The following is a 27,949-nucleotide window of genomic DNA, read 5'->3' on the forward strand; positions in this document are numbered from 1 at the left end:
GTGTAAATGTGTTGCCCATCGCTGCCTCTCCTAAGCCAGTTCAGGTCGAACAGAAGCTTACAGTGCAAGGCCGGCTGAAGGAGACCTTCAGAACCACCAGTTGCAGCCCTCTCACTCTGCCAGTGAGGAAGTTGAAGCCCAGGGTGATCGTTGGTGGCGCGATGACCACTCCGTCCTCCAGGCTTCAGAGGGCAGGGTCATCTCAGTGTGAGTTTGGAAAGCACGAACTCTGAGTAACTCTGATGAAAACATGCGTTCTCTCTTTGGCGATGATTATGCATGCGGTCTATGCAGTCGGGGGAGGCGTGCACTAGGAGCCAGGAAACCCGGGCCTGCACCACGTTCTGCCACTGTTGAACACCTTGGGCAAGATGCTGCCCCCCACACCTCCCGCTTCTTCATGTGTGTGGTCAGACCTGCTGATGTTTGAGGTCCTGCAGCTCCTGTGAGTCAGTGTTCTTGTTTGTCACTTGAAGGGCAGAGCTAACAGAATGACTCAGGAGTGTAGCTCATCCGTGCAGCGCAGGGGCCCATGAACTTTCCGTCTCATAGTGGTGATGACGAATGTCGTCGTGTGATGGTGTCTCAGGAGTGCGATTCTCGCGCAAGGCCCCTGGTGTGCACAGATGCAGCGGGCCGAGGGGCCCCATCTTCTGCACGCGGCAGACCTCTTCCAGAGGAGAGCGAGCCTTGAGGTCTGCCCTCCCTGTGCTGCAGAGCGAGGCCTGCTGTTGTTGCTGAGGGCAGAGACGGGATAATGCCCAGGGCTGGGAGACCAGAATGCAATCCTCCGAAAGGGAAGCAGGGCAGACAGAGCTGCGATCGAGAGCAGTGGGCCCTGTACCTTTCTGATACTTTGGGGAAGATCTATCCTGTATTGCAATGGGTTTTGCTCAAACTTGGAGCTTCACCAGAATTATTTTAGGAGTTGAAGCTCATGGGATTGTAGTCTTATTTTCATCCAGATAAAATTCCAAGTGACTCATAAGCAGTGAATTGTATTTATTTTGGTGGGGGTTTTGACTCGGGGTTTAATCAGACTTGGATGTGCGTTATTGCCTAAATCAGCACTAACAGTGGGCGCTGCCTGTGCGGAGGTGGGGGTCAGCCTCGGGAACGGGCCAAGTTGGGGGGCTTGGAGGGACTTGTGTGCTGTGGGTTTTCATGCAGTTGGCAGGCTTTGCATGGTGCACCCGAGTCCTGGAGGGCAAAACAGCACTTGGAGTGGGTTTATACAAGGAGACCATGACTTGTCCAGATAAGAGAACAGGCTCCAAACGGTGACATTCCTTCCCCAAAGCCAAAGTGCTGTAAGGGGCAACGATAGAATTTGAATTCACATGTCTCTGGGCACAAAACCTTTGCTTTCGATTATTGTGCTTGCCTCCCTCTTTGTTCAAAGCCTTGGTTGCCGTCTCTGCTGAAGGTGAACCTCACTTGGAGCTATGTGAGTAATCGGTGAGCATCTCCTTAGAGCCGTGCACCACCTGAGGTGCTGGCCAAGGTGACAGCATCTGGGCCACTGATCTTGAGGGCAGTCCCCTTCCTGGGTCTCATTTTCCCCCTCTGGAAAGCTTAGCAAAAGGAAAGCCCAGGAGCGCAGCCTCGGCTCAGACCAGGCTCTCTGTTGCTAACGGAACTCCATCTCTTACTTAGGAGGACTTTAGGGATCCTCGAAGCTGTGGGTGTAATAGCTTCGTCTTAAGAACATTTAACTACGTCAGTACCAGAATCTCCAACAAAGGCTTCAGAGTGGCCTTTGTCATCTTGATCACACCGGTGGCCTTCAGGCTCTGCCTCCACCAGGGTCTGTCTTCTCCGGCGAGTGGCCCTTGCTCCAGACCCCTGTGGCTTTTCCGTGTCTCAGTACTACAGGAAGAGGAGGCTGGCTTTGTCTGCTCCGGCTGCAGCCCCCTTGTTTTCCCTTGTCCGCTGTGTGCTTTGATTTATCTCCCTCATTAATTCCTGGTGCTCAGGACTGTAAAATTGCCTGAAATGAGATCTGAAGAGAGACTCTGACATTTTGAGGGATGTTGCGAGATAGTGGGGAGGAGATTAAATAGGGACTGAGGGAAATGAAGTAGTTGCATGGCTCAGTGGGCTCAAACCCCCCACTCAAGGATTTCTATCGCCGCCCTGCCCTTTAGCATACCCTGAGATTTGGAGAGAGGAGCTCACAACCCTAGTTTCCAGTGGCAAAATGAAGCTTAAAAAAAAATCCTCCTAGAAGGCGAGTGCAGGAGCCACTTTGGGTGCCCTACAGTCAGCCAGAAGCTGGCTTCACTGGCTGCGTACCATGGGAAGATGAGGGCAGATCTCCAGGTACCCTCTGCCTTGTGCTGTAGGAGTTCTCGTTGGGAGAAGGGGTCCATTTGTCCATTGCCAGTGTGGGAACAGCTCAGGACAACTCTGACTACACCAGAGATGGAGGTCCCTGGAGAGGTTGCCTAGACTCCTCCACAGGACTCTCGGCGGTTTGCAATCTGTGGTCCTAGTCTCTGAGTCTCATTGTCAGCAACAACTCTCATTTCTTGAGCATCTGCTGTGTTCCAAGTATTCTCCTAGATGCTTTGCATATTCACTTTAACCTCCCCACGGCCCCAGGAAGACAGGAGTTATTCCCGATTCCCAGATGAGGAGTCCTGGGTCAGTGAATCTAGGTGACTTGCCCAGGGCCACATAGTCAGTGAGTGGCAGAGCTCGAATTCCAACCCAGGTCTGTCTGACTCCAAAGCCAGTATTCTCTCCAGGCTGTCATACTGCCTGTCTCTAGAAGGAGAGGGTGTGCCAGTGATGGTGAGTCCATGGACCCAGCTATCTCGGATTAATCAGGAATAACCTCCTGGCCTCCCTTACCTAAGTAACCCCTACTCATGCTCCAGGACTGGCTCCAGCCCTCCTTCCCTGAGAAGCCATCCTGCCCTCTCCTCTTCTCCCCTAACCCCAGAGAGGATCCTGTGGGGACCTCATCCACCCCAGGTCTCCTGGTAACCTGTGCTTTGCCCTCTGGTAGCACTTAATGTGCCTTTGGAATCATCCTCTCCTAGGTGTGGTCTCCCCAGTGAGACTAAGAGGGAGGAACCAGAACAATATCCTGCTCTTCTGGGCTCCCAGGCTTTGCACAGAGCCTGGTATATAGAGCAATAGATTTTTATTATACATTTGATTAATGAATGAATGTTATCCTAAGAATGATGAATAAGATCTACTGAATATTTAGGTTCCCTCTCCCTTTTCCATCCAGTCTATTGGCAAGTCTTGGGCATAGTCCCTCCAAATGATCTCTCAAATCTCTTTGCTTCTCTCTCTCTCACCTAATGTACAAAATATTTAAAACAGATGTGATGTGTGCACCAACCAACCAGAACAGGGCACTGACTAATCAGAACAGGGCACCAACCAATCAGAACAGGGCATTAACCAATCAGAACAGGGCGCCAACCAACCAGAACAGGGCGCCGACCAACCAGAACAGGGCATTAACCAACCAGAACAGGGCACCAACCAATCAGAACAGGGCATTAACCAATCAGAACAGGGCACTGACCAACCAGAACAGGGCATTAACCAATCAGAACAGGGCACTGACCAATCAGAACAGGGCATTGACCAATCAGAATAGGGCATCAGCAGCCGCAAGCAGAAATCAACCCTGGCTGACACAAATCAGCCCTGGTGCTGTGGTTTATGGTGAACCATCCCACTCAGTCCTCATCTAATCCTCAAAATAAGTTAACTGTGTCCCCAGTCTGCCTTCAAAAAGTGGGTTTGTGGGTGTCCAGGAGCTTCTCATGCGGGAGACTGAATGGTTTGACCCAGCCCACTACCTTTTTTGGAAAAATGATTTCAAACCTATGACACCCTGACAGGTTCAGACTCCAGCTTTGCCGCTTCCCAGCTACGTGACAGAGGTCAGTTAACTTAACCATCCTGAGCCCTGTATCCTCATCTGTAAATTAAAAGTAATGAGCCCACTTCATAGAGCTGCCATGGAGAGTAAGTGGGAGGAGTGAGGGACAGCGTTAGCCCAGGGCCCAGGCCCAGTTCATCGACTGAATGCCCTCAGTCGATGGCAGCGAGTTATTGAGTAAAGGACTAGAATGCCATTGCACAGAGGAGGAAAACGAGGCACAGAAAGGTTCAGGTGCCTAAATTGGGGAACCAGGGTGTAAGGATGTGTCCTTCCAGCTCCCTGTCCAGCGCTGTGGCCACTGGCCTGCATCGCCTCCATGCCACAGCATACCCTCGTCTTTGTGATTCTGCTCTGGGTGGTGGTGAGGGGGGTGGGGGTGGTGTCTCCCTCAGCTCTTGCCCCCCAGGCAAAAGCCAGAGCCATCCACACACTTCACGTCCTGGCAGGAGGTCCCGCTCTTTGGAACCAGCAGACTAACCACCGTATAACAACGTCAGAGGTGCAAACCTGTTAAAATCCCCAGCAAAGGTCTTGAAACAGAACTTGAAAGGGTTTATGACCCTGTGGATTTGAACTTCTCTCTGAGCCAAGCTATAATTCCAGCTCTGCTTTTGGAAGTAAAGATCAGAGCCATAATTTGAGGAGGACCACAGAACACACACTGATTATGTTTCAAGACACAAGCTGTGGGATGAAGCTGCCGTGGGAGGGCCTGGGCTGCTGACTGGGCAGGGGGCGTGGAGGTGGGTAAGGCAGGGTGTCTAGCTGAGGCAATTAAACGTCCTTGCTTCTCAGTTTAAAGAAAAGCCTCCCAGAGGGCTGTGCTCTTAACGATCTGGAATAAAGGCGTAGAGAGCAGAGCCAGCCAGCTGCTGAAGCTAATTCAGGCCCTGGCCTTGAGCGTTCCTGCAGGAAGTCTGTAGGGGAGTCCCTCTGTCCACAAGCGGCACTTGTCATGCTAATGACCCAGCCACTCTGGTGCCACCGGGGTTAGCTCCCAGATTTCAGATTTGAGCTCCTTTGGAGCGGGAGAGCTGGGACTCTTTCCATCCCTCATTCAGCTACTTCATGGCGTGTTCTCATGTGCTGCAGTCCTGGCACAGTCCCTCTGCTCTCGCCACCATGTCCCGTTACCGCATACCTCATCCCCAGCACAGCCACCGTGACCTTCCCCAGATACAGATCTGACCGTGTGCATCACTCGCCTGTGGCCCCACATTACAGACCGGATAAAAGTGGAGACCTCTAAAGTGGCCCACCCAGCCTCGCACCTGCTGCCGCGCCGGCCTCAGCTCCCACTGCACTACCTGCCCCACTAAACTCTTCACTGTCTTCAGCACACGCCACGGTGTTCCAAATCTCTGTGCCTCTGCCCCTGGAATGCCCTCTCCTGACTTCTCTTTGCCAGGCTAACACATACCTCTTTCAGCATTCAGCTCCCACGTCTCCTTGAGAGCGTCTCAGACTTAATAAGCTTCCTTCCTTGGAGTTCCCTGTAACTTTAACAAAATCTTGACTTTTTTTTCTACTTTCCCTCTACCAGGCTCGAAGACAGGGATTATCTTATCTGTCATCAGGTTTCCAGGACCTATAATACAGTGTCAGGCACACAGTAGGTGCCCAGTCCACTCTTGTTGACTGGACTCCCATTTTTGCTGATGAGACATGTCTCCCCAGCAGGAGGTCTTGGCTGTTTCGCTGTGGTCACAGTTCTTTTTCTCACTCTCAGTACTATTCAGCCCTTAGCAGGGTGGGTGGCACAGAGTAGGTCTTCAATGAAGATCAGACACAAGCCTGACTGAGAGGACAAGGGGGTGGCTGTGTTAGCGCTGTGGGGACAAGGGATCTGGAGTGGAGCCTTCCTCAAAGACACTGAAGCCCTCTCCATCATCTCAGAGACTGGGTCGTAAGCAGCTGAGGCAAAGGGCAGTGCAGGCAGGGGAATGTCGATGCCTTCCGGTTCAGAGGTCAAAACGAGAGTGCTATAGCATAGAACCAAAAGGGAAGTCTGCCTGGAGGAGGGACCTTTCAAGTGGACCTCGGAAAACAAGGGAGATTTAGAAGAGTGAGGAGAGGAAAGAGCGGTCCAGGTTTCGCAGGGAGGAAAATGGGATGGAGGGAAGGAAGAAAGCCTGGGCATTTCGTTCTCTGGGAAAGAAGTCTCGTCTCTGAGGACGGATGGTGGGTGTTCCAGGCTGGCAGGTGCTTCTCTCTGATACTTAATGCCCTACCTCCAGCAGCCATGTCCCACTGTGCCCTTCTGAAGCCACCTCCCCCAGCTCCCGGCAGTGTCGGGTCATCCCTGTGTCCTTGGAGAGAAGCCTTCTGAAAACAGACATGAATCGACTGAGGCAAATAGCTCACTTATTTGTAGATGCCTCGGGGCTCACAATATTAGAATTGGCCACCTCCTAGTGATTAAACACTACACAAACACCCAGCTACCAGGGTGTCTGCCATAAACAGGCTGTAAACCAGAGGGGGTGGCAGCTGTCCCACCAACTGGAAGCAAGCAAGGCTTGGAGAAATGCTTTCTGTCCTTAGCAACGAGCCGTCCAGCAGAGGACCAGAGAACAGACCCAGACCTTTACTGCAACCAGGAGGGAGGTCAGGGAGGGGAGAGGTAGGGCTCTGAGGTCACCCAGAGTGGAAAATAATAAGTCCCGCCCTCTCCTCCCCTCCCCTGTGCTCGGTGCTCTAAATATGCTGCGTGTTACTGTGCTGCTCAACCTGGTGAGTTCGACATTGCGGATGGGGAGATAGAGCTAGTAACTCATGGGGCTGGATTCAAATGAGGTCTGTACTGATGTTCCATTTCACCTGCATACCCACCTAGCAGGGGAAAACTACCACTGCCACCCTCCAGTTAGAGGATGCAACTGACTGGGAGAGGCTAGGTCATTTGTCTGGAGTCACACAGCAAGCAGGGCTAGAACCCCGGTTGTCTGACCCTCCAACACAAGCCCTTTCTGTTATGTCAAATGACTACACTCTGCCCCCAGCCACTCCCAGGGGTCAAGTGACTCACAGGGCCAGGTGTGAGACCTTGCCTCTCCTATTCCATCTGTACCTTCTTCCACCATCTCTAAGGTGGCTCCACTTGAGTCTAACGTGGGAAAGAATGGCAGCTGCTTCTGCCTGTCGCCGCATTGCTGGGAAGGGTGAGGGGTTCGCATGCACCTGCTGCACATACTCTTCCTAGTGGTGTGGAAGGGCCAGACCAGGGCTGTGGGCAGGAAACAGACCCTCATGAGCCTCTGGGAGCCAGGAATGAGAACACAGCCCTCGCTTGTCACCAGCCATCTTGAATTAGGATCCACTGCTCCCATTCTTCAGTGAGAAAAACAACCATTCCATTAATTGGATTTGGATTTCTAGCTTCTGCTTTTGTCATATTGTTAATAATAATAATATCTAGTGGCTACTAGAGAGCATGGAAGGCTTATGTGGAATCAGGAAATTTGAGAAGAAAACATCTAGAATTCCATCCAGTCTGAGGGAGCCTCCAACCTTGCTTGCTGGTGACCCCCTGGGGCCCCTGAAAAGTGGTCCTCAAGCACCAGGGCTCTTTGAACCCCAGGGGTAGAGACACATTGAGGCCATCCAGAGGCTCACCTGGGGTTCCCAGCAGCAGTTGTCCCTGCTTTCTCCTCCATAGCACCTCAAAAGGCTTAATTTGTCCCTCTGTGTGTCAAAGGGTGAGGCTGCCAGGCTAAAATGTTCTTAAGAGGAACCTTGAGTTCCAGAATCCATGTTTCTAGTGTAATCCACCCCTTCTTTGTGCTTCGGTCTCCCTACTGTGGGATGGGCATGTAAAGCCCTGCTCTCTCCTCTCCCATGGAGCTCGCCGCTCCCCTAGGAGCCTGGCAGCACTGCAAACGCACGGCTGTGGCCAGAGAGCCCGGCCCGCCTTGCCGCCACTGGGGAAATGACCACCCGTGCGAATGGAGCATAAAGCAATGGGCCCAAAGGCTGGGCGGTGTTGGTGTTCTGATCAGGTTACAGTTAATTCTCTCAGAACCTTCTTCCATGAGAGCCACATCCTTGCTAGTCTCGTAAATTCCCTCTCGCTGCCAGTGCCTGAGTGTAACTTAGCGGTGGTGCTGAAAGAAGATAGCCTCTCAGTCGGCTGGGTTACTTTTCAAGTTACGAGCATTAGCCCCCCGTCCTGGCCTGCACTGGCCGCAGCTCTTGTTCCAGACGCCAGCACGTGGGCTTTGGGGAGTGGGGGTTTCTCATCTGCCTTTCTTTTATTCTCATGCTTTTTTTGTTGCAAGACCTTAAACCTGAGGCAATATAACACGGTTAACAGCAGAGGCTCTGGAATAGCCTCTTACCCAGATAATGTGGCTAGGGTGGCCAAATCGCAGCTCAGCCACTTACTAACCAAGTGACTTCGAGTAAGTGAATGCAGAGAATGAGAGGCCCTTCTTGGTGGCGTTGGAGGCCCCCCTGCGATATTGCCAATAAATGATGGCTGTTGTGCCGAAGGAAGATTCGGCTCCAAGGCAGGGTGGAAACAGAGTGTCTCCCAGTCATTCCCACTAGACCACGAACTTTCTGACCATAGAAACCCTCTCTGTCTGTCTTAACACCTTCATAGCCAGGGCCCAGGAAGCAGCTGTCACATACTAGATGCTCAATAAATGTCTGTGAATGATTTCAATCCCAAGTGGTTCTGCTTATTTTTATCATTTTTTAAAGACAACAGGGGGAAGTGGTTCCCATCTGGAAGGAGGGGTTTTCAGTAAGGAGAAGAAGGCAGAGAAAGGAAACTGACATTTCTGAGATCTTGCCGTGTGCCCAGCCGTGGGCTCAATGCAGCAAGGATTTCAGCTTATTTCATCCCCATTTCATCCCGACTCCTTCCTGCACTGTTGGTGCGGCCTTTATTTCTCACATCAGGAAACTAGAAGGGGGCTCAGAGAAGTGAACTTGGCTGAGGTCGGACAGCTGGAGAAGCTTGAGTAATAACCATCGTAGCAGCAACAGTAATAATAGTAGTCGTGGCAGCCACTAACGTTTATGTGGTACTTACTATGAGCCAAGCCCTTTACCAGCATTTCCTCCTTTAGTCCTCCTGACAGCCCAGTGAGGTGTCCTCATTCTACAGAGGAGAGGACTGAGGGATGAAGAGGTTAAATAATTTGCACATAGTTGGAGCTGGTCTCCAAAGATCATTTGCCTCTAGTCCCCCAGAAAGCCTCACAAGGACTTTGTAGGAGTGAGCTTTCTGAAGCAGAAGAATGAGGTCATTAAGTAAAATAGTGGCATGTCCTTTCCTAGGAGTCTTTAATTAAAATGAGACTTGCTGCCCATAAGCCCAGGCTGTGTGAAAAGAGTTCTTCCTGGAGTAGCACAAGGATGAGAGAACCCGTGAGCACCCCGGGGCCCAGCCTCATCGCTCCACATTGACTGGCTTGGCAGTATTATTTTCACTGAAGAAACTGATCTGCCCTTCACTGGAGTGAAATGACAGGTTAGAAAAGGCTCTCAACGTCTAAATTTAACCAGCAGAGCATATTCATGGTCACCAGGAAAAGATAGGTTTGACAGGTTGGCCGGAGGACAAAAGCCAGTCCTTGAAGAAATCAGTCCCCTTTGAAAGGTAGGTCATTTATCTCCATGGAGCCTGGAGTGTGAGCCTGTCCATCAGCAGCTGCCACAGCAGCACAGAGTTGTGGGAACCAGGAGACAGAACTGCCGCCTTGCTTGGGCCTCTTCTGTGGCTGTGTCCCGAGATCAGCCAGCGTCAGAATGGCTGCCTACTGCCTGCTACACCCAGCCCCACACTTTGGGTCCTTTGTCTTATGGACAAAATACTTTCTGTCCACAAAATGGGAGAAGAGCATCCTTATGCTCCCCGCTTTGTGCAAGTCTTGTGAGATGGGTCAGTGCGGAGCCCTGTCTTATGGGGGCAGGGGAGCGGAGCCCGAATGTTTAGAACCCTCAGCCTGTGTGTTTTAGGCTCAGGAAACTCGCTCTGCTTTCCCATCACTTGGCCTCCTTATTTAAATTTGTATTGGCCTTTTTAATGTTCTTTCCTAGTGAATTTTCTTTTTCACTAGAATGTATGTGTCCGTCTTCATCTATATCTGCGTCTTTTCTCTCTCATCTTTTTTGTCCTCTTCTCAGCTACTTCTTGAGGCCCCTAAACTTCCAGAGCTTTCCCTGCCCCCTGACAGCCAACTGAGGTTTCAGGGACACAAGCAAGAGCACACCTGCAGTTGGCGCCTTCACCCTGACCCTTTGGCCTCTGCTTTAACAAAGACAGAGGCTCAAATGAAGACTATTCACACCACGGCTATGTCCATGCTCTGGGAAAGAAGTTACCCAATGTGGGGGATGACTGAATTTAGCCTTGTGGATTTCTTTTTCGGCTACTTGTGTCTTTGATCCACTTGGCAGTTGAAAATTGAAGTTCCTTAGATCTTTTTTTTTTCCCCTGGTTATTTTGCTAGAGAAACCGTTTGCACAGAGCGGTACGTGTACCTGCACATGCTTAATTTCGCTGGCATCTGATAAATGTTTTGAAATGGATAATGCTGGAAGCACTCCTCGTTACCTTGAGTGCTTTGCATAAATAGAGTTGATTTTCTCCTTGGCTGCTGTGATGTCACTGCTGTTTTAAATGGATGGAATCACTCTAACAGGCTTTCCTGCTCTTCACTTCCATCCCGTCCAGCTATGTCTTCCGTTCCTTCCTGGCGTGTTTACTGACAAATGAGGCTTCTTGTCCCCACATGGCTGCACACTTGGCTGTGAGGCCTCCCTGACTTTGGGCTGGGAATTCGGGGCCCCTGTTCTGTAATGGAGAAAGGTGGGGGTAAAGCAAAAGCATGGGGTGGGGTTTGGAGGTCTGAGGTCTCACCTTGGATCTGCCACTCAACTCTGTGACCTCCTGCAGGGTTCTGCCTCTCCACCTGAGCTTACCCATAAAAAGAGGGAACTGAGCCAAATGGCCTCTAAGTTTCTTTCCAGATCTGAACTTCTAGGGTCACCTCGGTTTACCAGATGGCCAACTCTGTATAAGATTTGGGATTTGATTATTAAAAATGATTTGCATGGAGGTGGGTGCTTGTTGAACTCAGTGGTATCTGAACCGAGACTCTGGAACCTGTGACAGATGAGCTGGAGGAGGTGGTGTGACTCGGAGCTTCACATGGGGTGGACATAGTCATTTAAAAAATGCCGAGTTTGTCAAAGAAATTAGATAAAATGCAAGCAATGGAGAGAGGATTTCTGAACTAGGAAACAGAGCTGGGTAATTTTCCTTTGGTATGTCCGTATCCCAGCTTCCCACGGCTCCTCCAGAAGCAGTGAATGTGTCTGAGCTCCCCAATGCCCCTCAGGATAAAGTTCAAACTCTCTTGATGGGCTTACTATGAGACCTGACCCCCGTTATTTCTGACCCCCATTATTTTCTTCCTCTCTCTATAACCACACTGAACTACTTGCCATTCCCTGAAAACTGTCCTCTCACTTGCTTCATAGCCTTTGCAGGAGCTGTTCCCTCTACCTGTACCTACAATGCTCGCTCCCCCCTTACCCCATCCCACCCACAGCTCGGCTCTTATCCTTCAGAGCTCACAGTAAATGTCACCTCCTCCAAGAAGCTTCCCTAACCACCCCAACCCCCAAGACCAGATTGGGTGATCCTCCTATTTGCTTCCATAGTATCCTGAACTTTTCCTTCTTGTAGCACCAAACACATCATATTATAAATGTCTGCTACTCGCCTGTCACCTCATCTATACTCTAAGCGTCTTGAGGGCAAGGACCTGTCCTATCCATCGTATCCTCGTTATCCAGGCTGAATGAGGAAACTGCTCACATGGGCAACCAGCCCCAGTTCTTGCAGCTCAGCTTGTTCGAGGAGCCAGAATTTACTGCCAAGTCTGCCTTTCTCCAGACCCCACCCCTTTTCCACTCTAAGACTTCTCACCTTGACCCCATCTTCTCCTAATTGCAAAAAAAGTCTTCTCTCTTGAGACACCTTCTCTGATCTCAGAAGAAGCAGTGGGAAAAAATGGAGTTTGTGTCTCTGACATTTCATTTAGAGCCTCATTTACAAGCCTGTCTGCCCTGCATGAGACTGACGGGGGGGGGGGGGGGGGGGGGGGGCAGCGCGGGGCCTGCCGAGCCGATGGGGCTCAGTGACAGGGAGCCTCCTTCTTTTCTCCCCAGAGTCTGCTGCAGCCTTCCCTTCCCAGATGCATTAGTGAGATAAGTGTATCAGGCTCTTTTTTTTTTTTTTAATTTGTGAATTATGAAATCCAAACACACATTGTGCCTCTTGGATTCCAGCAGCTTTAAATATCCTTGGATTCTGTAGAAAGGGACCCAAGTCTATAATATGCGGACAGCTGCGGCTCTTATCAGAATGCAGGCATGCCTCTCATTACTGTTAATTGCAGTTCTAGCACTGGGGGATCTGGGCCCAAACCTCCTAGTTCTGTGACTAGGAACCTATTGCACGGCGTTGGCTGCATAGGATACGTTACAGTGTCTTCCAGGCAGCTGCTCTTTAGGTAAATTAATACCTGGGGGTCTTTTTCCTTCTTTAGGAAACTTTGAGTACTGTAACAGGCTTTCATTTAAGGCTGTGCAAGGCTTATTTCACCAGATTGCTATTTGGAGGTTCTAACAAAACACCTTTATGAATAGCGACCGTAATACCCTTAATCCGGTAAACTTCCTGACATTTTAAACTAAGTGGATTGCTACAAATAAAATGAGGCTTTCCTGTCTGTCTGCTCTCCTCCTCTCCCCAGCCCTGCCAGGGCATCTTCAGGACCACGGTGCTAGGCTGCAAATGCTTTCTTGCTGTTAGGGTACCGAACTAGAAAAGACCCGGAAACACCATGCAGTTTCTCCAGACTCTGGGTTTTGTAATTACCTGGCCTGACTCACAGGTTTTTAAAAAACAAGTTTTGGTGAGGTTTCTGTTTCTCATTAAAGCTTAGGATTTAAAGAAATTAAATGTGATTTTCCTCCTTATTAAAGAAAAAAACCAACATATGTTTTATTATGGAAAAATAGAAAATACAGATAAGCACACAGCAGGGGAAAAAGTAAAAGGTTGTAATATCGTGATACCCAGCAAGATCCACTGTTAGCACCATGGGGCCTTCCAGACTTTTCCCTATTCATGTGAGCACTTATACGTTGTGTTTTTAGAAAGATCAACGAGTTCTTGAGCACTTGCTATGAGCCAGGCACTGTTCTAAGCTCTTTACATGTATTGATTCATTAAATTTTTACAGTAACTCCAGGAGTAAGGACCCATTATCCAGATCATAAGACTGAGGTGTGCATTGCTTAAGCAACATGTCCAAAGTCAGGCAATTAGAAGTGGCAGAGCCAGAAAGCGTGACTCTGTAGTTCTTAATTTTAACTGCTACACTATTCAGCCTCTAAAAGATGAGAAGTGTTTTGTAATCTACTTTTGTAATGTGACACTACAGCATGGACATCGTTTTATATCAAGATGCATCAACATCCTTTTTTTTTTTTTTTTAAAGATTTTATTTTTTTTTCCTTTTTCTCCCCAAAGCCCCCCAGTACATAGTTGTATATTCTTCGTTGTGGGTCCTTCTAGTTGTGGCATTTGGGACGCCGCCTCAGCGTGGTTTGATGAGCAGTGGCATGTCCGCGCCCAGGATTCGAACCAACGAAACACTGGGCCTCCTGCAGTGGAGCGCGCGAACTTAACCACTCGGCCACGGGGCCAGCCCCACATCAACATCCTTTTTAATGGCCACACAGTTTTCTGTTCTGTGGATGAGCTACGGTTTGGTTAACTCTTGCCCTACAGATGGATGTTCAGGGTGTTCCACTCCTTCTGTTCTTATAAACGACAATGCAAAGACCATTCTTGGAGCTAAATGTATGCACAGTAGCGTGGGCTGCCAAGAAAGCCCGTGTTCTATATTTTCCTTCTAATTCTGGCATTTGTGTGTACAGATGACGCTCTTGAGGCTCTGTAGAAGAACATAGTCTCCAGTCTGTTCGGGCTACTGGGGATGGGGCTGCCCTGAACCATTCACACACTTTTCGTCTCCATACTCCATTGTTCCGCGTACCACGTTTGGGAGAAGGTTGGCTGAAGAATGGAGTTGCTGTGTAGGTCCAGCTAGCTGCCTGCAGCTGAGCCTGCACATTTAGTGTCAGTTTGCATTGCGCTCTGAAATGAATGAGAGTTCTTATCTTTCTTTGTGAAGTTAAATGAAAGTATGGAACTGGCACTGCCTTGACATTACCTACCATGGAGTCACTCACTGGAGGAAGGGAAGAAAAAAGGCCCTGTGGGTAAAGGTGGTTGTCAATGCACTGCTAATGCTCGACTGGTGAAGTGCCTATTGGTGAGGTCAAGAAAATCGTGCCCCCTGTGCCAAGTACCAGGCTGAAGGAAGAATTCAGAGGTGGTGAAGGAGGCTTCCATCAAGGGCCCTGCTTAGTGGGGTCTTACCAGCAGCGTGGCCTTGGGCAAGTTACTTAACCCACTGCTTCTTAATATCCTCAGGTATATTGGGGATGGTAACACCTACGTCACAGCGGACGGTAATACCTACTACACAGGAAATGTCAGAAGGATTAACTAAGACCAGAGAATCGAGCACAGTAACCACCATGATAAGAACTCAATAAAAGTGAGAGCTTAAAAAAATCCCAAGAAGGACACTGACTTGTGACTCGGGCGGACTGGTTCTTTAGCGCTTGTGAGCTCTGTGACCTTGAGCAGCTCACCTAACCTCTTGGAATTGCAGATCATCTGCGAGTTGGGGATAAATATAATCTATTTTCCTGGAGTATTGTGAGTTTTGATATCGGCGGGGTACGTCCCCACACACAGTTGGCCTTCAGTACCCGCAGCGAAATTTGTAAGCACTTACTCTGCCACTCATTATGCTTTAGTTCTCTTCCCCCATTCAGAACGGTTTTCTCTTGGAGACTAATGGTCAGGTGGAAGGAGTTTAATTCTTAACCAGTCTGTGACTTTTCAGCGAGCCTCCCCACTAGGCAAATACCTAGAATGAGTCAGGCTCTTGGCCAAACTAACTTTTTTTTTTCCTTTTGACTTAGACAAGATTATGGTTTAGAGATTGTGGAAGATTTTGTGAACCTATTTTATAGTGACTGTAAACTCAGAAGGGGAATAATGAAATCCCAAAGCTAGGGTACAGAACAGGTTTTCTTACGAGACCGCTACCTCAAGGGGTTGTCGGCAGGGTTCTGTGGAGGGGGTCTCTACAGCGCTCATCCAGAACCTGACACCTAGAGAGTCTACAGTAAAGCCAGGGGCTGGCCCCAGCAGGGGACAGATGGAGCACGAGTCAAATCACAAGACAAAGGAATTTTCCTTTGAAAAGGGATTTCAGTAGGAGATGTAAGGGTGTAGACTTACAAAATGTTCCTGCCTGGAGGGGTCTTAGAGACCCTCTGGGGTGGCATTCAGCTCCCTGAACAGACAAGCCATCTGAGACAGTGTCCTCTCCCCCGCGCTGCAGCGCGCCTTCAAGTGTGAGAGCTGCGTGACCTGGGCCAGCGCGAGAACTTCAGCTGCTTGAGGCGAAGTGAGACCAGACACCCCTAACCGTTGGCTTAACTCAGTCTGCTCCAGGCTGCCCCTGATAAGCACCTGCTTGCTTCCTCTCTGATCCCCGCCCCCACCCCCTCCCTCATTATCTCACCCTGCAGTGGACACACTCAAGGATGTCCTCACAGCTGCAGCCACATTAGAAATGCCAGAAAGCGGCTCTGGCCGCTTTTTTTTCATTACCCATCCATCTTAATAGAGATAACAGTGCAGCTGCAAAAATAAATATTCAAACTCTCAGAATTCTCCCTACATATCCACAACACCATTATAAAAATACTTCTTATAGCCAGTGGTATTATTTTTAGTTTCCTTTAATTTTTTTAAAAGACCAAATCACCACGTGAGTTCACCTCTTTGAGTTTTCTTGGTAGTTACTTGTAAATACGCAGTCTTGTTAACATGACCAAAGACGCAGCAAAGCCCAGCTCTGAATTGTTCCCTGAAACGCCTGCCGGACCAAATTCCTAATCCACTGCCACTTCTCACCGGCTGTGGGGACAATGACAAAGGAATTTTGTGGCTGCTGTTGTTAGCCAAGGGTCTTGGGATGGGGTTTTATGGGATAATCTAGATTTTACTATGTAGAAACCTACATCTAGGCACAAATTTTAAATTTTCCACCAAATTGTCAGCTTTCCGCCTAGCACAGCATTCCTGGGCACGGAATTTTCTGACTTTATGGACAGTAATCTTCCCTTCTCCCCTATAAGATGTGCTCACACCTTTCTCTTCTTTTCTTTCATGGCATGTATCCTGCTTTGCGAGTAAATGTTTTTTTGAGGAAGATTAGCCCTGAGCTAACATCTGCTGCCAATCCTCCTCTTTTTGCTGAGGAAGACTGGCCCTGAGCTAACATCCATGCCCGTCTTCCTCTACTTTTTATGTGGGATGCCTACCACAGCATGGCTTGACAAGCGGTGCCATGTCCTCACCCGGGATCTGAACCGGCGAACCCCGGGCCACCGAAGCAGAACGTGCGCACTTAACTGCTGTGCCACCGTGATGGCCAGCTCAATTAAATATATTTATTTTCGATTTGACTGCCTGACACTCCCACACATACCAGACTATAAGCTTCATGAGGGGAGAGAGAGACCTTTTCTCTTTTGTATCCCACAAGCACCATGCCTGGCACATGCTAGTCAACACCTGGCTAATATTTTAAAGAGAACAGTCACTGGAAATACAGAAGAATCCATTATATCATGCAATTTGGTGAAAGGGTGTATCTAAATTAGACCAAGCCCAAAAGTGTTAGAATCAGCTAAAGGACTCTGAGATAACGGTAATGGCTCTGGCCGCTAAATGTCTTAGTGTCGTCCATTAGCATAGTGACCTGAAAGTGTTCACTACCCTAAACACTGTGGTGTCATGGAATCCAGGATTTGGCATCTGAAGTCATGGGCTTCAACCTGACGCTTAGCAGTTGTATGACAATGAGCAAGTCATCTAAATTCTCTGTGTTCCAGTTTGTTTTCCTGTAACGTAAGGATAGTAATACACATTAGCACAGTTCTGAGAATTAGATGAGATTTATAGGCAGTGAAATCTATAAATCTGAATTATTGTTATCAATAAAAATAATTTTGGCCTCACACGTCCTTTGTTTGGAAGTGCTGCCATTTTGGAGCTGGTTTGTAGTCAACTGGCACCCTGTTAGAAAAGGCACCTCTGATGTTGCTGCATTGAGGACGGAAAGTCTGGGTTCGAGGTTTTCTGCGGAAGATGCTGGCACCTGCGGTCGTGTTCTCCAGCCTGCTCTGTCCAAGGTTTTGTTAACAAGCCTCGGGTTTCAGATTTAGAATGGGAGGGGAGTAAACACGGATAAGAGATTGGATGCTCTGCCTGATGAATGAAGCCTTTTGTTTAAGGATGGAGGAGTGTGTGTGTGCTTTCACGTGCGAGTACCCACCGTGTGGGCTGCAGACAATCCTAGGAATTAACCAGTTGAAGGTAACAGAAACTGCAGCTCCGCAAGATAAGACACTGAAGCTGAAACACAGCTTATTGTGTCTTTAGAATAAGATTAGAAGACAGTATCGCCTCCTTTCTGGAAAAGGAGGGCAGGATCCACAGTCTGTGTAAATGTGAAGAATAAACCGGGCCCAAGACCAGTGGAGCAGATTCTGCATGAGCCCCTCGACAGGAAAGGGGGATTTCTCACGTTTCCTGTAGGTCCTGAGCCCCAGAAAAGAACTGAGGAAACGGGGAAAGAAGGCAGGAGATGCAGGGTCACCCTGACTGGATCCCCAAAGCTCTTTGTTGACGCCTCTCTGCATCCCTTGTTACTGAAGGATTTGGAGTTCTCCAGAGGATGACTTTCTTTCCCGTTAACCTCCCCCTCACCCCAGCCTCCAAGTGTGGGAGCCACCTTCAGTTCCTCAGACACACAGCTCTTCACTCCCTCCGGCCTTTGCACTTGACGTCCCCTCCACCTGGAACACGCCTGGCTTCCTTCCTTCCATGGCTGGCTGGATCCCTCTCATCTTTCACATCTTAGCCTAAGTGTTGCTTCCTGAGATGCCCTTCTTGACCGCTCTCTCAAAAGGAAGTGTCTCCCATGACTCTCTTTCTCAGCACTGTTTATTTCCTTCATCACTTTTACGTAACATCCAGAATGATCTTCCTTGTTCGGCTCCTCTGAGGAACCAGCTCCACCAGGTCTGGGGCGCTTTCTTTTACTCATCCTTATGTTCCCAGTGTCCAGTCTGTTGTCTGGTGCAGCCTAGGCACTAAGCGGCTATTTTTAAATATTGTTGATTTTCCACCCCAAAGATGCGTAGTTTCTTTTAATTTTTGTTAAAAAAACACAAACTCCCAAGTGTTAACTGCCGTACTTTGAAGACTTTGCTAAAGACTGCTGGAGTGTTTCTGCCCTTCCCACCGCCTACTACAGACCACACTGCGTAAAATTCCACGGCAGCAATGTGATGCTCCTCATTTTCACAGATCTTTAAATCCCTTTTCTTCCCATTCTTGTTCATCCAGGAGAGCCTTCCTTCCTTCTTTTCCCTCTTTGTTCTGTTATTAGCCAGTCAGAAGAAAGCGACCTCGATGAGGGTCAGACTGGCTCCCAAATTAAGAAAACAAAGAATCATAGTATCAAAGTGAAACTAGATCTTGTATGAAGTCAATGCCATAAAATTCAGAAGCAGCTGCCCTTACCCTCGGGTTTCTGGATAGGCTTCGGGAGGTCGGTGAATCCCCTGAAACTGTGTACAAAATGTCTGTACAGTCATGCTCGCTTAATGACAGGGATAAGTTCTGAGAAATGCATCGTTAGGCAATTTCGTCACTGTGTGAACATCATAGAGTGTGCCTACACAAACCTAGAGCCTACTGCACACCTAGGCTATTGGGTACTAATCTTATGGGACCACCATCGTCATTGACCGAAACATTGTTATGCAGCACATGACTATATACATTTTTCTACAGGGAGACAGACCTGCATTTCTATGAGGTTCTCAAATGGAAATGGATCTCTGACCAAATAAAAAATTAAGAACCATTGAGCTAAAGTCCTTGAAAGCACCAAAAGTCCCCAGGAGACTACACAGAACATTCAGTTCCCTGTTTTATCCTCCTATAACGAGTTGGTCCAGGACCACATCAGCGGTGCCCTAGGCACTGGAGGAGATCACTCAGAACGAAAGCAGACAGCACTCCTGTCCTCAAGGACCTTGCTGGTTTTTTTTAATGGAAAATGCAAACAATAAACACCACCCCCCCCTCCATGATCTAAAAAAGATAATGTGCTGACTGGTAAGTTCCATGAAGAAGATCATGTGGTGGAAAATTACTAGGCCAGAGTCTAGGGAGACATCCCTGAGGAGGTGACATTCCAACCAAGACCTGAACCATGGGAAGGAGGCAGCCATGGGAGACGTGGGGAAGAACCTTTCAGGTAGAAGTAGCCACAGCATAGAGCCTGTGAAGTGGGAGGAGACCTGGTGCCTTCGAGGGCCCACGAGAACCCTGTATTTGACCATGATGAGGGACAGGGCGGAGTGGCAGAGGGAGTGGGCAGGAGCCGGATCTCTTCTATGCCAAGGGAACAAATGTAGATTTTATTCTAAGTTCCTGGGCAGCTATTGGAGGGTCTTAGGCAGAAAGGTAACCTGATCTGAGGTCCACTTGAGAAAGATCACTGTCATCGATGTGTGGTGGATCCAGCAGGCAAGAGGAAGGCCGAGTGTTGGAGGAGAGAGATGATAACCAAGGTTATCTTACTGTAGATGGTGAGTGGTGATCAGGTCAAGGTGTGTTGGGGAGGTATAGCCAAAAGGACTTGGTGATGGATTATAAAGGAGGAAGTAAAGAAAGATAGTCATGCGTTGACTGAGATGGCGAGGACTTTGGGAGTAGGGGTGCAGACACACTGAAAGTTGGAAGCAGTAGTTTTATATCAGGTGCATGAGATTTGAGATGTGTTGAGTACTCACAGGGGGCCAGGCTAGAGCAACAAAGTTCAGAGTTGTCCATACATATCTAGTATTTGAAGGCATGGATGAGACCACCTAGGAAAAGACTAGGTAGAGAAGAGAAGGGAACTAGGGACAGAAACCTAGAGGTCTGGAGAGGAGAGGAGGATGAGCAAAGGCCACTCAGAGGCACAGCCAGTGAAGGGGAGAAACCAGCTGCAGATGATGGACACCAAGAAGAGACCCATTCAGGAAGCAAGAAGCTGGGGGTGCTGGATGCTGTTGAAAACTCAGAGTAAGCCTAGAGAATTGACCATTGGCTTTGGCAAGAAATAAGCCACTGATGTTCTCAGGAGAAACAGAAAGTGGTTTCAGTGGAGTAGCGGGGACACAAGTCTGCCTGGTGAGTGGGAGAGAGTGGGCCATAGGTGTTGGAGTGCAGACAGCTGCGTTGAGGTGTTTTGCTCTCACATGGAGCACAGACTAGCATGTCATGGAGGAGAATAGGGGCATGGGTCAGAGCAGATTTTGTTGTATTTCATGAGATGGCTGATACATTTCTCAGTAAAGACGGAGAAACGGATGATATTGGAGGGGAGGAAGTAAAGTGTCTTCATGAGTCTTGTTTTAATAAAGTGCTTGTTATTATAAGTGAACATCTTTTTAGGTTCATTTCAGTGGTTTCTGTTTCTTTAATTACATACTCTATTTCCAAGAATAAGGTTTTCTTCTACTCTTTGATACCTAGGTAGACTTTCTCAGCTACTTTTTGGTTAAAAAAAGAATGACTCAAAGTTAACCTGGGAACCTTAACATCATTGATAAGATTGTTTTTATGGAGAAAACTGTTCTGAGTTCTAGAAGGTCTTTGGAATTTGGCCTGTTTAGAAATCAGGTTGAGAAACGACAGGGCAAGACGGGCTCTTTGAAAAGCACCAAAGGGCATCTGCCTACCTGGAGCGGGTTGACCTACCTTCCTTTTTTCTCTCCTGCTGTTGCTGGGTCTCTTAGCCTCGCTGATTGTTATCTCTCCTAGCGTTGAAAAGCCCTAGCTACATTCAAACCTGTAACTGCAAAGAATTCAGATTTTCCTATTAAAGACAGGATTCTTACTTTTAACCACAGAAAGCGACTGAGAGACCCTTAAAGCAGACTGTCTTGTGCAATAAACTCACCCTTGTAAAAATTGTGCACAATCCAAATGATATATTTAGTGTTGTAGGAGATTTACACGAACTTTTATACAAGGAGAAACTTCCTTTATTCACCCTCTGGTGCATCTTGTACCGGAGTAAAAACCAAGATGCTTACAGTGACTTGCCAGGCTCCCCTCAGGCACCCTCCTCCCTCCCTCCCTGTACCCCTTGTCCCTCTGACCTGACCTCCTCTAGGCTCTCTTTGTTTCGCTGCTCACTCTGCTCCAGCCTTACTGGGCTCTGGGTTCTTGGAATGAACGTGCAAGTTATATCCTGTCTCAGGACCTTTGCACTGACTCTCTTGGAAGGCTCTTACTCCCAGAGATCCACATAATCAGCTCCCACACTTCCTTCGGGTCTATAGTAATAATCATCCCCTCAGCAGACTTTCCCTAGCTCCCCTTGACAAGTCACGTCTTCTTCCCTACATTACTTTTTCTCCTTAGCATTTATCACTAACATACTGTATGATTTACATTTGTCTCATTTATTTTATAGGTCTAGCACTAAATGCAAGTTCAAGTAGAGTATGGAAATTTTTGTCTGTTTTGTTGACTACTGACTGTATCTTAGCACTTAGAACTGTGATTAACAGGTGCTCAGTAAGTATCAGTTAGTTGAATGAATGAATAAATGAATGGATAGACATCCCTTAGTTTATCTTGGCAGTTAATCTGGCTTTTTACGTTAAAAACAAAGAACAACTCTAGCAACATTGGAATTTTTTAAAATGTATATATTTGTACGTCTGTGTTTATGTATATGTCTCCATATACATAGTCACCATCCCATTCCACCCAAATTAACCCAGAGGTCAGCCAGATTTTCAAACAAGTCATGACGTAAGGTTAAATTCAGTCCAGGGACAGCGTAGAAGGGAAGACAAATGGCTTAGAGCAGCTTTGTCAGCCAGAGCTTGGGTCCATCCTGACTCTTGTCTCTCAATAAATCTGGACTAACCACCCACCCCCCCAAATGCACCCCTCCCGGGCCCTGGCCTCGCATCCCGCTCCCCTTGCAGATGCTGGCGGGGGAGGGCCTGAGGGGTGAGATGTGAATGATTAACGTCTGTTGGGACCCCTTCAAGATTAGAATCTCTGCTCCTGGACACGTTTGCATTGCATTCACCTGGGAAGCCCCCTAGACCCTCGCTTCCTCCCCAGCTGACCTTTTATACTCTCTCTCGGTGGGGGAGGAATGGCTCTTCATTCCCCTTTGAAAGGCTTCTGTTTGCTGAGCAAATGCTGACCACACAGAGACCCTGCTTGGAGCCAGTTATTGCTTCCTTCCTAACCTCCCTCCCCACCCAACACACACAACACCCTACTCCCCCTTCCTGCTGGAGAGGCGGCCCAGGCCAGAGGGAGAGCCTTACTCAAGGAAAGTCTTTGAAAGCTGCCAGGAGCCAACTGGTAGAATTTTTGGAGAGGGAGTAGGGGGTTTGGAGAGCATCTTAGTCCTAATTCATTTTGAAATAAAAGCTTGTGGCTATAACATAATTTTGCTTTTGAATTCTCAGTAGTAAAACAGTTGTTCATTGTTAGAAGCATCTGTTTACAAGGTTCCTTCTGAACTCCTTGATTGCAGGCTTTAAGAGGGATTAGTGGTGCAACCCCTTCCCATCCCAGTGCTGGGGCTCTCACGTCCCACCTCCCCTCCCAGATGCTGTACCGTAATGTTTAGAGTAGCCATACACAGACGGAGAGTCTTTAACAATAATAATAATAGGTAGCATGAGGAATTAATGCATATTTTCGTTGGCATTGCATCAAAATTGACATCACCGGAAACAATGTATGTCATTATTAACTGTACAAATAGATGTCTTTTCTCCTTTTGGGCTCAGAAGTTCTCTGGGCTAAATTGCAGTCAAGCGCTTTGCAGTCAGTAGTCCATGGAAAGAGCTAAGAAGTGTTACTGTCAATGCTTTTTGTGTCATGATTAAAAGCAGCCCTTTGGGCTTAAAAGACTTCCTCCAGCATTTTAGCACAGTTCGTGGGAATTCAAAATATTTTTTCACATTTAGCTTTTACTCACCTTGCCCTGCTCTTACAGACTCCCCTGGGACCATGGCGAGGGCCCTCCCGCTCGGAGCTTTACGGTAACGGCTGCAGAGTTTGCTGTTAGCTTTTGCTTTGCTGAAACTTTTCACAGCTGACTTGATACTGGCACTCAGGCCTGACCTCTCGCTCCCTCAGCACTTCAGGGGTTAATTTTGTTGGCGGATCGGATTTCTTTCCCTGGCAGGGGGATGGCGATCCCTCTCCAGCGGGTCCTTTAGTCAAAGAGTTGTCGGGTGGGCGCCTGGGATTCCCTGGTCCGGCGTGGGCTGGCTCCGGCTCAGCTCTGGCTCCCTGCGGCTGACGAGTTGCCATCATGAGATCCATTCAGCTTCTTTGTCCGCTTTCTCTAAAGACCACGATGTAGTGAAATGCTCTGGCCTAGGAACCTGACAAGGTAGGACGATTTCCTAAAATTTCTGGGGCCTGGGGCAGGGTGTGGTGCGGGTGCTGCCTTGTTCCTTGGATGGTACTGGAAAGCCGGGCAGAGCAGCCAGAGGTGCAGCTGCCACAATCTCGGTGGGCTCTGTGCTAGGGGAGTTGCTGGTCGGGAAATTCAGCATCTTCCTCCCTCCTACCTTCATCCCCTTTGGTTCTAACCTTGCTAGTGTCAGAGGAAGCTGGAGCGTTACCCAATGTCCTCGGTCACCTGGACGTTGAGGAAATGCCAGTATTTTCCAGACCATCTTATCAAATTAGGCTGCTGAGCCTGAAATACTGAGTATTGATCACCCAACTGTCTTAGGTTCTTCTTGCAGGTTTTTAGGGGGAAACTGTGCTGTTTTGGGGGAGGAGGAGCTGGAGAGAGGCAGTGTGGGCTCCAGGCAAGGGCTGCTTAGTGGTTCAGAGGGCTCTGATTAAAATGACTTGCAGTTGGAGGTTTCGTTTGGAATCTAAGAAGCCGGGTGAACTTGCGGTTGTGTTTCCTAATACTGCAAATTACCGGGTGGGTTTTTTTCTGGAAACTAGGCTCCAGGAGAGATGGCATGGGAGATGCAAGTATGAGTACTTTTCTTGTTTGTTAGGGCTGCTATCCAGCTGCCCAAAGAGGAGCGTTTCTATTTTTAAGCCAGACAAGGGGAAGAGAAAACAGTGTTCATTACCACCTACCACTTGCCAAGCATCTAACAGACATTGTCTCATTTAGTTTTCGTTGCAAAGCAGTAATATTCTTCGCAATTTTGAGGCGAGGCAGTGGGAGCTGAGAGAGGTTAAGTAACTTGGTCAAGGTCACACAGCTAATAGGAAGCAAAGCTGGGATTGGAACCCACGTCCACCCCACCACTCCACCTTCCTTGTTGACCTTGGCAGATGGCTCGAGACGGTTTCATCTGTGAGTTTAAATGTGTGCGCCGCTGGATGAAGGGCACTTCTTGTTGTGGAGGACTCACGAGAGTGCCTGGGCTTCTCAGATTCTGCTTGTTTCTGGGAGAGAGGCGCCGAGCATTAAGAAGCACCTCTGCTTTGGCAGCAGGACGTGCCTGGGAGTTCTCTGATCTCTGTGAGGCGTCTGGGCAGGTGGATGGATCTGTGACTGGATTTGTGCTTGTCCCTGGCTCAGGGGGCAGGAGCTCAAGTGACAGTCACATCTGGGCAGGTGGAGGGCCTTGGAGCTGGCCTGGGGCGGCTGGGCCCTGGCCCTGGACTCTGGGCCTGCCTCTGAGAAGCTGGATTTATTGAGTCCTGGAGGGAGAGGTTGCACACCCTGTGTGTTCATGCTGACCCATGCTTGGTTCTAGCTGCTCACAGGTGTGCTGCGGGTGGCTCATTAGCCAGGGCTGAGTGGCTCCTTGGTTGCAAAACTGATTTTGAGTGGTTGTTTCTTGACCTGAGTTCGCTTCCCCATTACCCCAGAAAGGGTAGCTTTAGGGCCGGCCCCTGACAGGCTGCAGAGTGAGGCCGGCTTGGTTTGTGGGGACAGCCCTCTCTCTGCTGCCCTGAGGCAGTTGTTCTGTTTTGTGCATTCAGGTTCCCAGACCCCTAGGATGTATTGGGAGGTAAATGTGACGGGATGGCGTTGAGGAGGGACTTCGCATCCCCTCTACCTCGTGGACCTACGGCAGCCAGCCGGTGCCCTGGCTGGGATTTGCTGCCTCCTCCTCCCACTTTTCTTTAACTACTTGGAGGTGTTTTAAGAATAATTTGGTTGCATTAAAAAGTGTCCTGAGCTTTTTGGATAACAGGTGGGAATTCTGAGTTCTTAGGTGACTGTGAGCTCCATAGAAGCCTCTTCCCTCTGCTTAGGTTGAATTAATGTGTAAGAAGAGCTTGGGGGGCTGGCTCGGTGGTGCAGCGGTTAAGTGCGCATGTTCTTCTTTGGCGGCCTGGGGTTTGCCGGTTCGGATCCCAGGTGCGGACATAGCATCGCCATGCTGTGGCAGGCGTCCCACATAGAAAGTAGAGGAAGATGAGCACGGATGTTAGCTCAGGTCCAGCCTGCTGCAGCAAAAAGGAGGATTGGCAGCAGATGTTAGCTCAGAGCTAATCTTCCTCAAAAAAAGAAAAAAAAGAGCTTGGGATTTAGAATCTGTCAGATCTGTGTTCAAATCCAGCTCCGTTTATTTGCTCCAGCACCTTGGGTGGGTCACCTGGTCTCTGTAAGCCTTAGATGCCACATCTGTGAAAAGGGAACGTTAATAGTCTGTGCCTTCCTGAGTGATGGGGAGGAGTGTGTGGGATGATGTATGTAAGTGCTTAGCAAGGTGCCAGGAGCCCCCTGGTACAACTTGTCCTCTTGTAGGGGTCAGTGTTCCCTGTTATTTCCATCAGCCGTATGTAATATGCTGAATTCTGTTGATGTTTAGGGTCCAGGTGTCTTCTGGTAAACAGAACACCAGGATGGGCTTGTTGAGGTCTTTGGCAAAAGCCGGCTGGCAGTGGACCAAATGTCAGCAGCCCTCTCTGGAGGAGCCTTGGAGGAGAGAGGGCTTTGTGTAGCTGAGGTCAGCAGACACGCTGGTGCCGATTGTGAAAATGAGGGTATGAGGCATCCGCAGGGAGCCCCGGAGCCCCTGAGGGGTTTCTAACCCGACCAAGCCCTGGAGCCAAAGGGAGGAATTTCACGCCTGCTCAGAGGACCACCTACTTGTTGGAGGAATGAGTTACCAAAACGGGACAAAGGTGCTGTGGGGTGAAACTCAACCCCCGGGCCTTCTGAGGCAGCTAAATCCCCCTGGAGCCCTCTTTATGGGTTCGCGTTTCCCTCTCTCCACCCTGAGTGATTGGCCTTGCACCTGGCACCGTCTGTAGAAGCTGCCTCTCCCCTGGGACACTGTCCCTTGATGGCAGCAGGAAGAAGCACGTTCTTGCACTAAAACTTTATCATCTATTTCACAGCGTGGGCCTGCATCTCCTTCCTGCAGTCCCGGCAGGTCCCCTGCATCCTGGACGGCAGCTGACATGAGCTGGTTGTGTCCTGTGTGCCTGGAGAGCCGGTGTGGTCTGTACCGAGGGCTTATGAGGACTCGTGTTCTTAGCACTGCATTACACAGGAAGTACCTGGGTCTCCTGGAGGTGAAGGTGCTCTGACCAAGTGAAGGGCACGGCGGGGCGTCAATCACAGGTCTCTCTTACTTTTTTCTCCAGAGCTTGTGCTGCCTCCATCTGGAGCCTTCGGGGCTTAGTGGTGCTCTGGCCCACTGCTAGAGGAGATGAAATTTGCTGGGGTTAGTGTCTGACTCTGCCCTTGCCTTCATTCCAGCTCAAGTTCTAGGACATTTTGCTCCAGAACTAGAAATCATGTAGGCTGATCCCAGAGGTGAAACCTGGGGAGAGGTGGCTTGCTTGTGGCTTTTTTCGAGTAACTGTATCTTTTTTTGGTGTGGAAACCTTTGACGTACTTGTCATACACATGAGAGGTATTCATTAAATTGCCTCAAATTAATAAACAAACGAGGTGGTTGAACACTCTTGGATTTGTGTTTGAATCCTAGCTTCAATGCTTCTTAGTTATATAAGCTTTAGGCCTTTCTAAGCCTCAATTGTCTTATGTCTAGAATGGGTATAGTACTAGTATATCCCATGGTACCCAGGGGAAAATTTAAGTAACAGGGCCTGGCGCATAAGTAAGCCATCAATAAGTGTTGTAATTATAGAGTTGTGAGGATTAAATGAACTAATGCATGCAATGTAATTAGCACAGGGTCTGGGACAACTTTAAATTTCAGTTACAGTTGATAGACGGTGAAACATAGGATTCTGCAGGAGCCCTGCTGCGTTCTTTGAAGGTGGGTTTTCTCCATAGGCCCCTGCAGTGCTTAGAGGAGATGATGCTGTCTAGCAAACCTCCTGGGGAGGAAATAGTTAACATACCTGTGTGGTGGGAAAGGTAGGTAGCCAGGCCATTCTCTTCCCCAGGAGTTCCTACCAGGCCTACGGTTGGGCTTGCTCACTCATCCACACCAAAGGATTTCATTCCGCCTGGGCCCAGGGGTTTCACAGGAACAATTGCCTTGAACAATAGCCAGAAAACAAGTTCCACCAGTCTGAGCTTTTGCAACTGAATACAGCTGTCTGGTGGGGGCACAGGGCCTGTGAGTGGGCTCTGCTGTGATTCTGCAGAGAGCTGGAAAAGCGAGCACATGAGGCCTGGACACAACCCTTGCTGGCTCTGCCGTGTGGGTTTAGTCACCAGGAGAGAGAGGCAGAGAGCGGGGCAGGGCCGGCCCAGACTGAAACAGAGGACCGTGAGGGCCTTCTGGAAGTAAACCCGGTCTTTGGGGCTTGTGAGGGGTCAGGATCCATTGCTTTATGAA

At 49.0% G+C, this 27,949-nt stretch overlaps 1 protein-coding gene across 21 annotated transcripts in view; it reads left to right on the top strand.

Annotated features, from left to right (window-relative positions):
• Positions 1 to 27,949, top strand: part of NAV2 (neuron navigator 2) — a 706,422-nt gene that overhangs the window by 595,177 nt on the left and 83,296 nt on the right. Inside the window, exon 1 of one of the 21 annotated variants that reach the window (XM_023646545.2) lies at positions 22,980 to 23,592. The exons of the other annotated variants lie outside the window; for them this stretch is intronic. Coding sequence (XP_023502313.2) covers positions 23,567 to 23,592 — 26 coding nt within the window. The 5' untranslated portion in view covers positions 22,980 to 23,566. Of the gene's footprint in view, positions 1 to 22,979; positions 23,593 to 27,949 lie in introns of those variants that run through there. 21 annotated transcript variants of the gene reach the window in all.

Source organism: Equus caballus, chromosome 7 (genome assembly GCF_041296265.1).
Source record: "Equus caballus isolate H_3958 breed thoroughbred chromosome 7, TB-T2T, whole genome shotgun sequence".
Classification (NCBI taxonomy): Eukaryota; Metazoa; Chordata; class Mammalia; order Perissodactyla; family Equidae; genus Equus; species Equus caballus.